This window comes from Marmota marmota, unplaced genomic scaffold, assembly GCF_001458135.2.
Source record: "Marmota marmota marmota unplaced genomic scaffold, marMar, whole genome shotgun sequence".
Lineage (NCBI taxonomy): Eukaryota > Metazoa > Chordata > Mammalia > Rodentia > Sciuridae > Marmota > Marmota marmota.
The window spans coordinates 1,171,253-1,186,728 of record NW_025999872.1 but is presented as its reverse complement, the minus strand read 5'-3'; the positions used below and the strand labels follow the sequence as shown (position 1 = coordinate 1,186,728).

Below are 15,476 nucleotides of genomic sequence, written 5' to 3'. Positions count from 1 at the left end.
GCGGGGACCTGTCCCAGCCACTTCTCATCACCGGGGCAGCTGGTGGCTTAAACCTTAATCCAGGACACTAGCAAAACAATGGGCCCTGCAAACAGCCCCAGCTCTGAGCCTGGGTGAGGGGTGGGCAGGGGGCCGCCCACACTGGGGAGGAACAGGGGTTTCTGTAGGAGGGGCAGCCGAGGGGCTGGTCCCCCAGGTCCTCTTCTCTCCCTGATCAGTTCCTTGCCAGCTCAGCAGAGATAGGAAATCCAGGGGATTTCAGAGAGCAGAATTTCCAAAGAATTTTCTCTTTGTTCCCTGGACCCCCATGGGGTGTGGGAGTCAGTGGAGGAGACTACTACTTGTGTGACAAGTAGGAGCTGATGGGACACCATTGGATTTCCTGATTCTGGCTTCCTGTACTGGGGTGGTCCAGTTTTTGCTTGGACTCTTCTGGGGATGGGGAGCGCACCACCCCAAGTCTGCGCCAGACTGTATTACATCTCGTATTAGATCACGTGTTAGAAACTCAGCCTCCTAGTACCTTCTACCTGGCTCTGTCATCTGGGACAAGGGCTGGGTACAAGTGCTGGCTGGGCCTCCATGGGATGTGTGAACAGGAAGGTGGGTTGAGGCTTGGATGAACTTCTTAGCATACCTGCACTGGGGTGGCTGGTGTTTGGGGGCTTCCTCCAGCTATTGGAAGGGGAGCTTTACAATGAAGTGCAACGTCCTTTCCCCAGAACTGGGGGGCTTCTTTCCTCAGTCCCCAGCCCCTCAGTCTTTCTCCCCTTAGTGCAGGCTCCTGCTAGAGCCAAGGACTACTGAGGATGCTGAGGAGGTTGAGGGCTGCTAAGGGTATAGGGGGAGGCTTTTTGCTATTTAGGGCTTTGGCTGAGGGGTGACAGTCAGTTTCGGCTGACTGATGAGGGAGGGAGGGCGGGCAGGGGTAGGCCTCCTGGCTTTTCCTGTGGCAGCTTCTCCTTGGCTCCCTTCATCTCCATTTGGTCACCCTGTGCAATTTCTCTAATGCCCTCTGATCACCTACTGGTCTCTGTGTCCAAGAAGAAGATCTGAAGGGAGTCTTCCTCAGACGGTCTGTCCTCCTCTGCCTTCTGCCCCAGAAACAGCCCCTTGTGCTCCACTAAAGCCTTGATTTCAGATCTTAGGGAATCCCAAGTACTTTAGCAGGTTGGAAGAGGGAACCCCCTCCTCCGCCCCCACCACTTTCCTGGGAATAAGCCAGGCCTGTGGGCTGGACTCTGGGACTTCAGGAAGTCCCTTCAGTTGTCTGATGTCCTGTCTGCTCTCTTGCAACTCTTGGTCCTCATGTGTTCCCGAAGCATATGTCTGTGTGTTTGTCTATGTGTAGGTGTGTCTCTGTGCTTTGTGCATGAGTAAGACTGTGCTTATGTGCCCGTGTGTGTGTCCATGTAAGCATATATGTGTGCTCATCCACGTGTGCATTTGCATGTGCACTTGTCTGTGTGTTTGTGGCATGTTCTGTCTGCACAAGCGTATGTATCAGTGTGTGTAGGTGCATGTCTGTATGTGCCCATGTCTGTGTGTATGTGTGGGTGTGTGAGAGTTGCAACTGTTCAGACAGCAGCAGGCCTCTCCTGCGCAGGAAGGCTGTGTGTGCAGCACCTGGTACATAGTAGATGCTCATCAAATGTTTGCTGAACTGAAAGAAGGCCTGGTTTACAGCCAGTTATTCCCCTAGGGGTAAAGGCATCAAGAGGAGGCTGAGGTGAAAACAAGGAAGAACTCTTGGGCTGATGATGGTGGGAGGAGAAGGAGTCGGGGGTAGGAAGAGGTCAGGCAGAAAGGCTCTCTGGGGCTTCAGACCCTGACAGTCCCTCTCAGGTCCTGGGGTGGAGGCAGGGTGCAGAGGTCTGAGGGCTGGGCACGCAGCACTCATCCTGTCTCCCTGTGCTCCCACAGCTGCCTCTGGGCCCACGAGATGGGTGCTCTCCTGGGCGCCCCCTCCCCTGGCAGGGGCCGAGGACACTGCTGCTGCACAAAAGTCTCCAGGATGGCTTTGGTTTCACCCTGCGCCACTTCATCGTGTACCCACCCGAGTCTGCCGTGCACTGCAGCCTAAAGGTATGCCCAGTTCGCCAGTGTCCTCACTGTCCCTGGGAAGCTTGATGGGGGAGGGTGATTCCTTTGCCCACTAGTCCCTCTCAGAGAAAAGGTCCTTCCTGGGACTGCTGACTCCCTTCTGCTGGGAGGAAGGCTGCTGGGAGGCTGTGCCTGCTAGGGCTGGGACAATTGTACCATGGGACAGTGGTCAGAGCTCCTAACCACTGTGGCCTGGGTCTTCTCAGGAAAAAGGATGGTGGGGAGCCATAATGCTCTCTGTCCTACCCCCCAGACCTGGTCTCTGGAAAGTGAAGAAATGCTTGGGAAGATGGAGTTCCTGGGATTCTTGTTTCTAACCTGGGTCTGCTGTCCCTATTCCCAGTCTGTGCCATTAAGGAACCTATCTCTCAACACACTTCCTTTTTTGAGGGGGTGGGTACCAGGGATTGAACCCAGAAGTGCTTAACCACATTTGGCCACATCCACATTTTGATGTGGCCAAAGAGCCACATCCTCAGCTCTTTTTTGCATTTTATTTAGGGACAGAGTCTTACTAGTAGCTTAGGATCTTGCTTGTAGCTTAGGGCTTCGATAAATTGCTGAGGCTGGCTTTGAACTCGTGATTTTCCTGTCTCAGCCTCCCAAACCATTGGGGTTACAGTTGAGTGCCACCATGCCCGCCTGGCCCAACACACTTCTGAGACCCCTCCCAGAGTGCCCCAGACCCATGTTGGCCACAGCTCTATATGCTGGAAAGGGAAGGTGGCACAGGATTTTAGTCCTTGTACAACTCCCAACTCATTGTGGGGTCCAGGCTGTCTCTCCTCCCTGGCTCTTTCTCCTGCAGTAACCTTAGGGCATGTGTTGCCTTGATCACTAGGAGCCCTTCTCACCCTAATATAAATGTCAAGTTCAGAAACCAAGCCCCCTCAGTCCAACCCAAGGCTGAGGGCTGAGAGGGAAGGGCCTGGAGAGTGCAGAGGAGTGGAGGAAGAGGGTAGAAGGTGATCTAGGCAGCAACCATGGCTTGGCACCAGGGCCCTGCCCCTTCTTCCTCCTCTTTTCTTGTAGAGGAGGAGACAGATTTATGTCCAAGTCAATGAACCCCTTTCTCCCCTTCCCCCAGGGCTGAGATCAGCCTGTACAGCTGTTGGGGGATTCTCCCTTGGGGACCTTGGTCCCACCTGCCAGAGAACTAAGGCATTGGATTTCACTGTGTGCTTCCATGTCTCTGTGCNCTCGCTGGGGCCGGGGCGGTGGCCGGGCACGAGGGCCCCCGCTGGCTGCGGCGCTCGTGGGCAACGCCGTGTGGCGCGTGGAGCGCGCGGGGGCCGGGGGCTGGCGCTGGGAGCGCGCCGTCGGCGTGGACTGCAGCGCCCCGGAACCGCGCTGCCTCTGGCTGCCCTACCTCCGCCACAGCGACCGCCTCGCGCCCGGTTCGCGCGGGGCCAGGGTGAGCAGGATGGGGGACTGGGGCCAGGGACGATCTTGTCAGGGCTGAGAGGCCAGCGGGTCACCCCCTTCCCTGAGACCTTACAGCGGTGTGCGCCCTGCATTCCGGGATTGAGGTCCTTGGACTGGGGAGTGTGTGAAGAGTTGAGAGATCGGGGTGAGAGTGACAAGGTTAGTGGCGTGGAGCTTTTCCAGAGGTGCTAGATGAGAATTGACAGTGTGGATGGTGGCCTCCAGTTGTCTCAGCCCTTTAGGTTTGCAAGCAGTGGAAGGATGGTAGGGACCAACTTGTCGTCTCAACTATGGGGCATCTAGGAGCGGTCAGTTAGGCACCGCTAACAGTGGTCACCACCCCACTTTCCCCCCCGAAAGGAACCCTGAACACGGGGCACACCGGGGTTTCCTAGTGGGCAAGGAGGCTGAGGTGGCAGAATGGGCCCCAGAAGGTAGTGAGTGCTGTCGGTGTGAGGCCGGTGGGGCTGGGGGCAGTATTTCTGATGTCCAGGATCTACCGGGCTGGTAGGGCATGAGTCACAGTGGGCACCATGCCCAGCCTGAATACTGTGCTTTCTGCAATGACCTCTTTATGCTCCTGGGGGGAGGAGCAGGACTCCTGGGTTCTAGTTCCTAGTGTTGCCAACCCACCACTCTTGCACTTGGGTCTAATCTGTAGCCTAGGGCCATCTGCCTTTCTATCATTAGTTGGTATTTCTAGATGTCTCTTTCCTGACATGAGGGTGGCTGTGTTTGGAAATAGATTTGAGCCAGGGGAATTTAATCAGTAGTGTCCCTGGGCCCCCTGAGTGTTTCCCTCTTCTTCTCCTTGTCTCTGTGCCTGCATTAGAGAGATAGAGTTGGGGTTGTTTGTGAGCAAATTCAATTGCCTTTCTAATTTTCATTGCTGGGTCTTTCTGTTTTTATATCTATCACCTCCCTTTCCCTCAGGATGAGAGCAAGACCCAGTGTTATTCCGGGTCAGAGGGGAGGAGAGGAAATATGTATGTATAATGCATGAAGGATTGCGGTTAAATCTAAGGAAGAACTTCCTATAGGGAGTTGCCTGTTCTAGCTGGGTCTGTGGTGTCTCCTCTTCAAGCTGGGGTGTGGCAGGGGGATTACTGACATTCCCAGGGGCCTAGTTGGAAGAGGTGGAGGAAGGGGGCATGGAAGGAAAGAACAGAGGAAAGAGAGAGGCAGAGATAAGGGAGGGGGTGCCAGTTCTGCTTGGGTTAGGAGGGAACTGTGAGAGGAAGGCAAGCCCACTGTCCTGGATTACAGGCAGGTGCCCCCAGGGAGTGGCACCCCCAGGCAGCTGGCAGCTCCAGGCAGGATATGTACAGGGGAAGAGGCGGGGGGGGGGCGTGCGGGGACCTGTCCCAGCCACTTCTCATCACCGGGGCAGCTGGTGGCTTAAACCTTAATCCAGGACACTAGCAAAACAATGGGCCCTGCAAACAGCCCCAGCTCTGAGCCTGGGTGAGGGGTGGGCAGGGGGCCGCCCACACTGGGGAGGAACAGGGGTTTCTGTAGGAGGGGCAGCCGAGGGGCTGGTCCCCCAGGTCCTCTTCTCTCCCTGATCAGTTCCTTGCCAGCTCAGCAGAGATAGGAAATCCAGGGGATTTCAGAGAGCAGAATTTCCAAAGAATTTTCTCTTTGTTCCCTGGACCCCCATGGGGTGTGGGAGTCAGTGGAGGAGACTACTACTTGTGTGACAAGTAGGAGCTGATGGGACACCATTGGATTTCACTGTGTGCTTCCATGTCTCTGTGCCCGCATGTGAGCATGGTGTGCTGGGCATGGACTTGCATGTGTGTCTCTTGGTGTACGTGTAAGATCTGTGAATCCATGGCAAGTGCACGTGTCACTGTGTAGCTCTCACTCATGCCTGAATCTGGGGTGCCTGCAGAGCCATTATTGGCTGAAGCTGCGTTGGGCACAGAGGTGGGGGCAATAGTGTGTGGCACTGCTCTATACTTTGAAGCACAAGTACACCAGCCCTGTAATTCCCCAGAACCCCCATCCTTCCTTCCCTTCTTCTTGGCCCCTGCCACCTTCTCCCAGGGGACCCTGCTGAGGGGTGACAGCAGCAGAAGCCCGTGCAATAGTCCTTGTGGGGAGCTCTTCCTCCCCTGGAGGAAGACCAGGGGCAGGACCAACGAGGGAGGCCTCCATCCTTTTTCCAGAACCTGCACAGGGCTGGGAGGGGCCCTTGGCCTGGAGGCAGGAGGAGGCCCAGTGCTCCCCACCTTCCTGCTGCTGGCCTGGGAGCCCGCAGGGAGCCCAGCTGTCCAAACGCATCCGTCTTCCTTTGCCACCGGCCCTCTGCTGTCAGCTCACATCAGCTGGCATGCACCCCACCGAGGAGGCAGGGCAGAGGACCTGCTCTCCAGCAGCACCCAGTGGCCTTCCTGCGGCCCACTGTGTCCTGGCTGGGTGCCAGTGAGTCCTGGGTTCCGACTCTGACTCTGCTAGTGAGTTTCTGATTGGCCTTGAACAAGTCACAGCCTGTTGTCTGTCAAATGGGTGTATCTGTGGAGAGTCGGACAAGATGGGGCTGAAGGCCCAATCCAGCTCTGAAATGCCATATTTTGCTGGTTTGGCCTTTCTGATCTCCTTTCCCTCAGTCCTAATTCTTCCCCAAAGCCACTGCCCTGTCACCTCCACAGGATTTGGTTCCCAGGGCCTCCCAGTGGACCTCCAGCACCTAGCTACCAGAATTCTCTGCCCTGCTGGTACCCATTCTCTTCCACAGAAGCACCCTCACCAGTTCCCTCTTCTCACCTTTCAAACCTGAATGTTTTAGTCTGATCTCTGTCACTTGTTGGTATTGACCTTCTCCTTTAACCTGGTGGATCCAGCCCTCACTTGTGCTTGTTGATTCCTGCCACCAAGCATTGCACACTCCATTCCCCTCCCCCAGAACACTTTCTCCCTGCCACTCTCAAAGCTGTCTTAAGATCCCCTCTCCCAGAGAACTGCTAATCAGTCTTTCCTGCTCATTCTGCCCCATTCTCTGAGAGCGATAGCACTGTTTGCACTTGTCACCCCCACTTATCTGTGTCTGCCTGGGTCTTCTGTGTTGAGTGAGTGGAACCTCCTCCCTTGACCTTGGATTTTCCCAAGGGAAGGGATGTGGTTCCTGCGTGGATTGGGGGTCCCAGACAGCTAGGATGCTGGGGTGGTGGATTGGCCAGTGCTGGTTTAGCATGTTTCTGGGGAACTTGGCCTGGAAATTGGCACTCCAGCTGATAGCCCTCCCACCCCCTTGCTGCTGGCTAGTTGAAAGGAGATAAGGGGGAGCTTGGAGGGGCCCACCCAGTGACGCTGGCCTTCCCCTGTGCTGCCCCTGCTGCTGAGGGCTAAAACCAGGGCCACACCCATTTCCCTGTTCCTTGCAGGAGGAAGAGAATGGAGGTCGAAGAGTGGGAGGAGGAGGAGGAGGTAAGGAGGCCTGGGGGAGGGGCTGGCTGGACTCAGCCTCCAACTTCTATTTCCCTTCTGTTCCCGGCAGTCCCCCCATCTGCCTCACTTCCACTAATGTTCCCGTCTTTCTCTTTTCCTGTGTTCCTGGCCTGGCCTACTCTGGGTCTCTTCTCCTCCCCCTCTGCCTTCTCTCTTTCCTCATGCTCATCTCCCTGTGGGCCTGTCCCTTCTGCAGACGTCTGATACCGTGGATGGCAGATGGGTACCTGCCATCTAGCCCCTGTCCTCCCTCTAGTTGCTTTCAACACAGATGAAGGCCCAGGTGGGACTGCAGGACCTGGGGACCAGTGGTAGGGTACACCAAGAAAAAGTGCTTCCTTGTGGATAGAGTGAGGTCCTGGAAGGAGGGGCGGGGGGTGAAACCTTTGTTAGATGGGGGCTGAACTCCCTTGCTGTCACCCTTGCTACCCCAAGGGTACCTTGCCAGATTCCAGGCTCCCCCCAGTATTTAAGGCACAACTCCCTAAGCAGGCAGACTTCCTGCCCTGCCCTGGGCTTCTGCAGGCAGCCGTGGGGACACTGTCTTCCTGAGTCAGAAGGAAGACATAGGCTGTGGGGGAGGAGTCAGCTGCTCTAGAACAGGCCTACAAACAGCAGAGAGTGTAGGTGCAGTGCAGCGCCCCCAAGCCCCCAGGGTTCCCAACTCTGGGGAAGGGGTGATTGGGTGGGAGATGTGTTGGTATGTCCCTAGGCCTGTGGTGTGGGCATTTCTGTGTGTGTGTGGGGGGGTATGTGCGTGCGTGCCCATATCTTCAGGACCTGATGATGTGGGCCTTTTACACGGCACCCTTTGGTTTGTCTTGTGACGTGTGTGTGTGTGTGGGGGGGGGGGCTGAGGGGAGAGACTCTGCCTCCCTAAGTAGACAGTAGACAGTGGGCTCTGGAAGGTCAAAGACTACGTCTCCACTTCCTAGGTAGCTTGGTTTCTAGAACATGATAGAGATGTGGTGGGCATTTAAGGGGCTTCTCTATGTGTTCTTGAAAGTTTTCACTCTCCTGCTGCGGCCTCTTGTCTGGCTCTGCATCTGTGGCCCTATTTACAGTGTCCTGTGGATGTGTGAGTCTGTGTATGCTTGTGTCCATGTGAATGTGATCATTCTCTGAGTGTGTGTCCCCTGTGTGTGTAACTGTGCATGGGTGTGACCTTCAGCAGCCACCCCCAGTTAACCTGGCTGATGCCCACCAGGACCCTCCTCCCGGCACCGCCTGGAGCCCATGGATACCATCTTTGTCAAGAATGTGAAGGATGATGGCCCTGCCCACAGGGCGGGGCTTCGCACAGGTGAGCTGTCCTAGTTCCCTGGCTCACTGTACCCTCACTGTGGTTAGGATGGGATTCTTGGGTCTAAGTTGTTGGGGAGGCCCTGTCCTCCCATTGTCAACCATACCTGGCACAGAGGTAGTCAATGGGGCCGTTGATACCCCTTGGCTCCTTACACAAGTCCCTACTCCTTGTCCACAGGAGACCGGCTTGTGAAGGTGAATGGGGAAAGTGTCATCGGGAAGACCTACTCCCAGGTCATAGCTCTGATCCAGAATAGGTGAGCATCCCCCATCTTCCTCCTTCCATAGGAGATCCCAGCCCACCCTACCCCCTTGGTCCTAGTGGGTTAGGAATCCTGTTTTCCCAGATCCTCTTGCCTGACCCTCTGCCCTGTCTCTGTAGCGATGATACCCTGGAGCTGTCCATCATGCCCAAGGATGAGGACATCCTCCAGCTGGTGAGTCCTGTGGCTGTGGTCTGCATGGAGGCATCTGAGGCCAGAGGCAGCATATGGTCCTTCTCCTTGGGCCTTTACTCCTGCATTGGCCCCTGTGAAAGACAGAAGGAAACATAGCCTGACATTGCCCAATTGGGGCTGCCAGGCCCATCCCTGGGCTGGGGCTTGTTGTTGCTTCATTCAGGGATGCTCTGAGCTAGGGAGAGGGGAGGTGCTGGCCTTGGCAGGCAGGATTGCTGCCAGGGTATCTGGAAAGAGGGTGGCCTGGCGGGCTTTCCCAGACTGGCATGTTCTTATTAGCTCCTATGAGAGACGCCTGTTGCCCATGTCCCTCCCTGTCTGGCCCCAAGTGAGAGTATCTCTGTAGGCATTTACACATACACACACCAAATACCGCCCCCCCCCCCCCCGCCAGTGCACTTATCACACTCCACCCTTGTCGTGGGCACCATTCATACACAGGCAGAACATACCAGGTACACAACACAGCTGCACAGTACCACCCTTCCTGTAACACACCATACTTTGCAGTATGCCGTGACACACATGCACCCCTCCAGGCCCAGGCCACAATACAGACAATCCTCAGTGCCACCTCAGTTCACCCTCAACATCACTATCTGCCACAATCCCTCTGCCTAATGCTCAAGACCTCACGACACACTTACTAGCACCTCTGTTCCCTGTGGCACAAACACTACTGATTATCACAATGTATATATTTGGACTTCTTGCCACCATGACACAAATGCCCACTGGCGTGTTATCACAACATGCATGTCCAAGAACATGCCCAGCCCACCTCAAGCACCTGTGCTCAGCAATATTGCAGGATCCAAAATTGACATGCTGAGACTGCTCAGTGGTAGAGTACTTGCCTGGTGTGCTCAAGGTCCTGGGTTCAATCTCCAGCATCTTCCCCTCCACAAGAAATAACATAAAATAAGAAACTCAAAATTTGTACACTGGGGATGTGCATTCTGACCCGTCCCCACCTCAGCGTACCTGGAATGAGTACAACACAGAGCTGGTCACCGTGGGAGATGCTACAGATGCTGCATGGAGCACACCTGGAGTCCTGTGCCCAGAACCCAGGGCAGTCCTCTTTGTCCAGTGCCCAGTTCCCTGGTCTTATGGGTCCCAGCCAGATGCCAGCTTGCTTGCCCCTGAGGTCTCTGCCCCCCAGGGGCGGCTGAGGGCCAAGCCCCAAGGCCTGGGCGCCGCCGTGCTGGCTTCTGCCCTGGACGTGCTCTTATAATCACTGTAATCACAGTGTCACATCTGGCATCATGCCCCTCTGGGAGCCTCCACCCCTGACCTCAATTGTCCCCTTGCTTTTCTTGGGGAAGGGGAGAAAAGAATGGGGTCTCAGAGAGACGGGTGACTCACCCCAAATCTCAGTGGTCCAGCCTCCCCCAGGCTGAGGCGAGACCAGTTTTGAAAGGGCCACAGGGAGGGACCTAGGGGACACCCCCCACTAGCTGGCAGGGGCAAAGAGTGGGAAGTCTTGAGCTCCGCTATCCAGTCTTCAGTGGGCTGGCAGCCCCAGATGTCAGCATCTGGGGGCCTCCACTAGCCGCCCCCATCTCGGCCAGCCAGAGGGTGGGGCCCAGGCATTCCTGTGGTTGGGAGCCAAGGCTGGAGGCCAATCAGGCAGCAGCAGCAGCTGCTGACGCCACAGCCAAGCTCGGCCCCTCCACACCCATCCTCCCTCGCTCCCTCCTCCTGCCAGCCCGCCTAGAGAGCTGGTGGGGGCCGGGAGCCGCCGGCCGGCTGGGAGGGCAGACAGAGGGGACCAGAGCAGCAGCTGTGTGTGTGTGGGGGGGTTAGCCAGGCAGGGGGCGCAGGGCGGGCAGGATGCTGCCGCTGCCGCTGTGATGCAAGGAGCCCTGGGAGCCGGCAGGATGGCAGGAGGGAGAGGTATGTGTGTCCCCAGCCCTGTGTGTGCCGGCTGGAGGGGCTGAGTGTGCGGGGGTGTGGTTAGCTGGTCCTCATCACATGATGTTTGTGTCTGGGACTGGAGGGTAGTTATGTGTGTGTGTGTCTCATTGTGTTGGCTGTGCGAGTGTCTCAGGGTGTGTATCTTCCTGTGTCTCCTTGTGGTGCGGTGTGTGTGTTTGGGTTTGCCCTCCTTTGATAGTTTACCCTGAGATAGGCCCCTGGTCGCTCATCCAGGGCTGGGCTGGGCCAGGGCCACAAGGCTGCTGTCCCTGGGGGCCGCCTCCTTTTTTGGTCGGGCCCAGGCGCCAGCCCTGTCACTCCTCAGCAATGCAGCGTCAGCCTCAGCAACCAGCGCCAAATTCCAGGCCTAGGGGTGGCAGAAGGTGGCCTGAGGCCCCTTAGCCAGTCGGGCTTCTCTTCCAAGCTGGCCTTGAGGGAGCAGGAGATGGGCAAGTTCATCTTTACCCTGGTGGCTTAGGAGCCTTCCCTAGCTCCCCATCCATGGGTTAGAGGGACCTCAGGCTCTCTAGCCTCCACCCACCCGCAGCCCACCCCACCCTGGACACACCCCTCTGCCTGCTTTCTTCCCCGACATCTGCCACCTTGACTGGTCTCTACTGGGGCTTCCCAGCTCCACCCAAGGGGCTGTGGGCATCACTGAACATAAAAGAAGCAGGGAGGAGGCAGTGGCCAGGCTGGTGGGAGGACCCCAGGAAACAGTTTACGGCTAAAGTCTGTCCTCGTCATAAGTCTTAGAGAAATCCCAGCTCTGTTTCTGGAGAGAGTGTATGTCTCTGTCTCCAAGGCCTCTTCTTTGTCCTCCCTGGGCTCTCGAGCCCACCCTCCTGCTCTTACCCACTCCACCTGCCCCTGCTTAGTTCTCTCCCTTCAGTGCCCTTCTGAAGACCTGGACCTCCTAGAGTTGCAGGAGCCCTGCCTAGTGGGACCTGTCTGGCTGTGCTCACCTGCTTCTGTGTCTCTGGCCAGGCCTACTCCCAGGACGCCTACCTGAAGGGGAACGAGCCATATTCTGGAGAGGCCCGCAGCATCCCAGAGCCACCCCCACTCTGCTACCCTCGAAAGACCTACGCCCCGCCGGCCCGGGCGTCTGCCTGGGCCACTATGGTGCCTGAGCCCATCTCAGCACTGCCCAGTGACCCTCGGAGTCCTGCTGCCTGGAGCGACCCAGGGCCCCGTGTCCCACCTGCCACCCGTGCCCATCTGGACAACTCTTCCTTGGGGATGAGCCAGCCCCGCCCCAGCCCTGGTGCCTTCCCCCACCTCCCCTCGGAGCCCCGGACATCCCGTGCCTTCCCAGAGCCTGGCAGCCGGGTGCCCCCCAGCAGACTGGAGTGCCAGCAGGCCTTGTCACACTGGCTGTCGAACCAGGTACCCCGCAGGGCGGGGGAGAGACGGTGCCCAGCCATGCCACCCCGGGCCCGCAGTGCCTCCCAGGACCGGTTGGAGGACGTGACTACCCACCGCCCGTGGCCCTGCTCCACCTCCCAGGATGCCTTGAGCCAGCTGGGCCAGGAGGGCTGGCATCGAGCTCGCTCAGATGATTACCTGAGCCGGGCCACCCACTCTGCTGAGGCACTGGGACCAGGAGCACTGGTGTCACCTCGCCTTGAGCGCTGTGGCTGGGCTTCCCAGCGTCCATCTGCCCGTACCTCTGCCTGCCCGACTCGGGACCTGTCGGGACCCCAGGCTCCACCCCCACCTGGCCTGCAGGGCCTGGACAACATTGGGTACATTGGGTACCGGAGCTACAGCCCGTCATTCCAGCGCCGGACTGGCCTCCTGCATGCACTCTCCTTCCGGGACTCACCCTTTGGGGGACTGCCCACCTTCAACTTGGCCCAGTCCCCTGCATCGTTCCCACCAGAGGCCTCGGAACCACCCAGGGTTGTCCGGCCAGAACCCCACACCCGGGCCTTGGAGCCTCCTGCTGAGGACCGCCGTGATGAGGTGGTCCTGAGGCAGAAGCCTCCAACGGGCCGCAAGGTCCAGCTGACTCCCGCCAGACAAATGAACCTTGGATTTGGGGAGGAGTCCCCGGAGCCAGAGGCCAGTGGGCGAGGGGAGCGCCCAGGCAGGAAGGTGACCCCTTTGGCCACTACTGAAGACTCCCTGGCTTCCATCCCTTTCATTGGTGAGTAAGGGTGGGGGCGGTTGTCCCTGTCCTGCTGTACCCCACCCACCTGTCCACCAGGCACAAGGCTCTGGGCTAGGTGCTGATAGGATGTTGTTTTTTCCTGTCCATTCAACCCTCTGTCCATCCACTCTTCTGTCATCCTTTTTTCCATTCTACCTCCCATTCATTTATCCTTCCAGCCACAATTCCATCCGCTCTCCCACCTCCCTCCTTCCTTCCATCTGTCTATTCTTCTCTCCTTCCCTCCCTCTCTTTCCTTCTCTCATTTATTCATTTGTTCCTTTCTCCTTTTTATCCACTCATTTGCCATTCTTTCCTTGCCCTTCTCTTCCTTCTTGCTTCCATGCTTCCTTTGTATCTTTCATTCTTTGTTCCTCACCTTTACCTTCCATCTTTCCAACGAATATTTGTGTCTGGCCCTGAGCTAGGCTCCAGGGTCTCCTGGGGGCTAGAGAGTCAGACAGAACCAGCCAGAGGTGGGATGGGTGTGGTCTAGGGAGTCCAGGAGGACAGGGAAGGGCTGTGTGGGGTGTGGTAGGCACAGAGAGAATGTTGGAAAAAGGACTTTTTTTTTTTGTACCGGGGGAGGGGGGGGGTTGAACCCAGGGGCGCTTAACCACTGAGCCACATCCCAGTCCTTTTTTATTGTTTATTTTGAGATTGGTCTCACTAAGTTGCTAAATTGCTGAGGCTGGCTTTGAACTTGAGGTTCTTCTGCCTCAGCCTCCCCAGTCACTGGGATCACAGGGGTGTGTCACCACACCCAGCGGAAAATGGACATTTTGACTAAGATTTGAAGGATGAGGAGTTAAGTGAATGGAAGGATGTTCAGGGAGAGAGACGGGAATATGCAAATTCCTTGGGGTGGGAAAGGCAGGATGCTCTTCCTGCAGCCTTCTGGTTCAAGATGTCTTGTCAGTTGTCAGGGCTTGGACTTCACCTTGAGAGCAGGGGAGACAGTAAAGGCTACACCCCCATATTGGGAATGGGGGGCAGGAAGAGCAGGAAGTCAGGGACTTTTTGGATATGCCGGGTTGCAGCTGAGGGAGTGAGGGATTAGAGGCCCGAGGCAGGGTGGAGAGATACCTTCTGTAGCTGTCAGCCAGGGAAGACCGAGGGACTGAGGGCAGCTGTCATATATTCTGGGTCTGATGGGGAGAGACAGCCTCTGCCCTGAGGAGATCCCAGTATAAGGGGTAGACACACCCCTGACCTGGGGGAGGCATAATTCATGCTTTCAGAGAGACCCTTAGTCTGATGGGGAGACAGAAGTCCCTGAAACTTCCACTATGAGAGGGGAATACTGGCTCTGCCCTCAGAACCTGTTCTAAGGAGGCGGCTCATTCCCACCTCAAGGTGTCCTCCATATGAGGCAGAGGCTCAGCCCCTGCTGAGGAGAGAGAGTCCCTAATCGGTCTTTTGGGCCGGTCACCCTGGGTGGTGGGTATGGTGTCAGCACGGCCTGCAGTGCTTGCGGAGCCTGTGAGTGTGCTCTGAGCCTGATGCACGGGGTGCCGGGGTTGGCAAGACCAGGGTGGGACAAGCAGGTCAGTCTTCTGCCACCTTCACATTTCCCTTCCTTCATGCACAGATGAGCCCACCAGCCCCAGTATTGACCTCCAGGCCAAGCATGTCCCCGCCTCTGCAGTGGTCTCCAGTGCCATGAACTCAGCCCCTGTCCTGGGCACCAGCCCGTCTTCACCAACCTTCACCTTTGCCCTGGGCCGCCATTACTCCCAGGATTGCAGTGAGTGCTCTCTGCTCCCCGACACCCATCTCCCCAGCTGCTCAGTCCCCAGAGGCCTCTGCTGGGCCTGTGGCCTGGTGTCTGTTCTCTTCCATCTGGGGCCCCATGGGGAGAGTCACCTCCTGGCCTGGCCCAGAAGGGAGGGCTCTAGGGACACTCCTGACCTGCTGCCCCTCTGACCTGAGGCCCAACGTGGGTGGCTTTGCAGGCAGTATCAAGGCTGGCCGCCGCTCCTCATACCTGCTGGCCATCACCACGGAGCGCTCCAAGTCCTGTGATGATGGGCTCAACACCTTCCGCGACGAGGGCCGGGCACTGCGGTGAGGCTTTGTCTAGGTGTGGGTGGGGCCGCCACAGCCACCCTGGCCATCTTCTAGACCTTGGGGTCTGGTGGGTGACAAGAGAGCAAGATCCTTCCTGTGCTTCCCACACCCTCACCTTCGGTCCTTGTTCCCCAGGCGCCTGCCAAACCGTGTACCCAGCTTGCGGATGCTTCGGAGCTTCTTTACTGATGGGGTGAGCAGCAAGAGTGCGCATGTGTGTGCGTGTGTGAGGGTGTTGGGGGGGACTGGAGGCCTTGGCATGGGTTCCAGGCCTGTGCCTCCTGTGACCTGAAATGAGCCACTCTGGTTCCTTGTTCCTTGCTCCCTGCACCCCTGACTGTCCCAGCACTCGTGTGACCCACCCTCCTCGTGCAACGTCATCACTTAACAAGACTGCACCTCCCACCCGAGGACACTGCTCTTGTCATCGCCCTTCCCCCAGAGAGCCCCTTTCTCATCTCCCCTTAACTGTGTTACTCACTTTTTCACTCTCCAGATTTTTTAGGCCTGCTCTGAACTTTCAGCCTCCGCCCCTGGCATTTCACGTCTCCCCTGGCGATACTGTGTTCCTCAGCACTGGGGCCTGTCTC

General features: G+C 57.3%; 1 protein-coding gene across 1 annotated transcript in view; it reads left to right on the top strand.

Annotated features, from left to right (window-relative positions):
* Window positions 1-15,476, top strand: part of Arhgap23 (Rho GTPase activating protein 23) — an 83,333-nt gene that overhangs the window by 33,237 nt on the left and 34,620 nt on the right. The window contains exons 2-10 of the mRNA XM_015506632.2: window positions 1,924-2,085; window positions 6,915-6,957; window positions 8,186-8,281; window positions 8,462-8,540; window positions 8,666-8,720; window positions 11,649-12,813; window positions 14,408-14,563; window positions 14,772-14,883; window positions 15,022-15,079. Of these exons, the coding sequence (XP_015362118.2) occupies window positions 1,924-2,085; window positions 6,915-6,957; window positions 8,186-8,281; window positions 8,462-8,540; window positions 8,666-8,720; window positions 11,649-12,813; window positions 14,408-14,563; window positions 14,772-14,883; window positions 15,022-15,079 (1,926 nt within the window). The remainder of the gene's footprint in view (window positions 1-1,923; window positions 2,086-6,914; window positions 6,958-8,185; window positions 8,282-8,461; window positions 8,541-8,665; window positions 8,721-11,648; window positions 12,814-14,407; window positions 14,564-14,771; window positions 14,884-15,021; window positions 15,080-15,476) is intronic.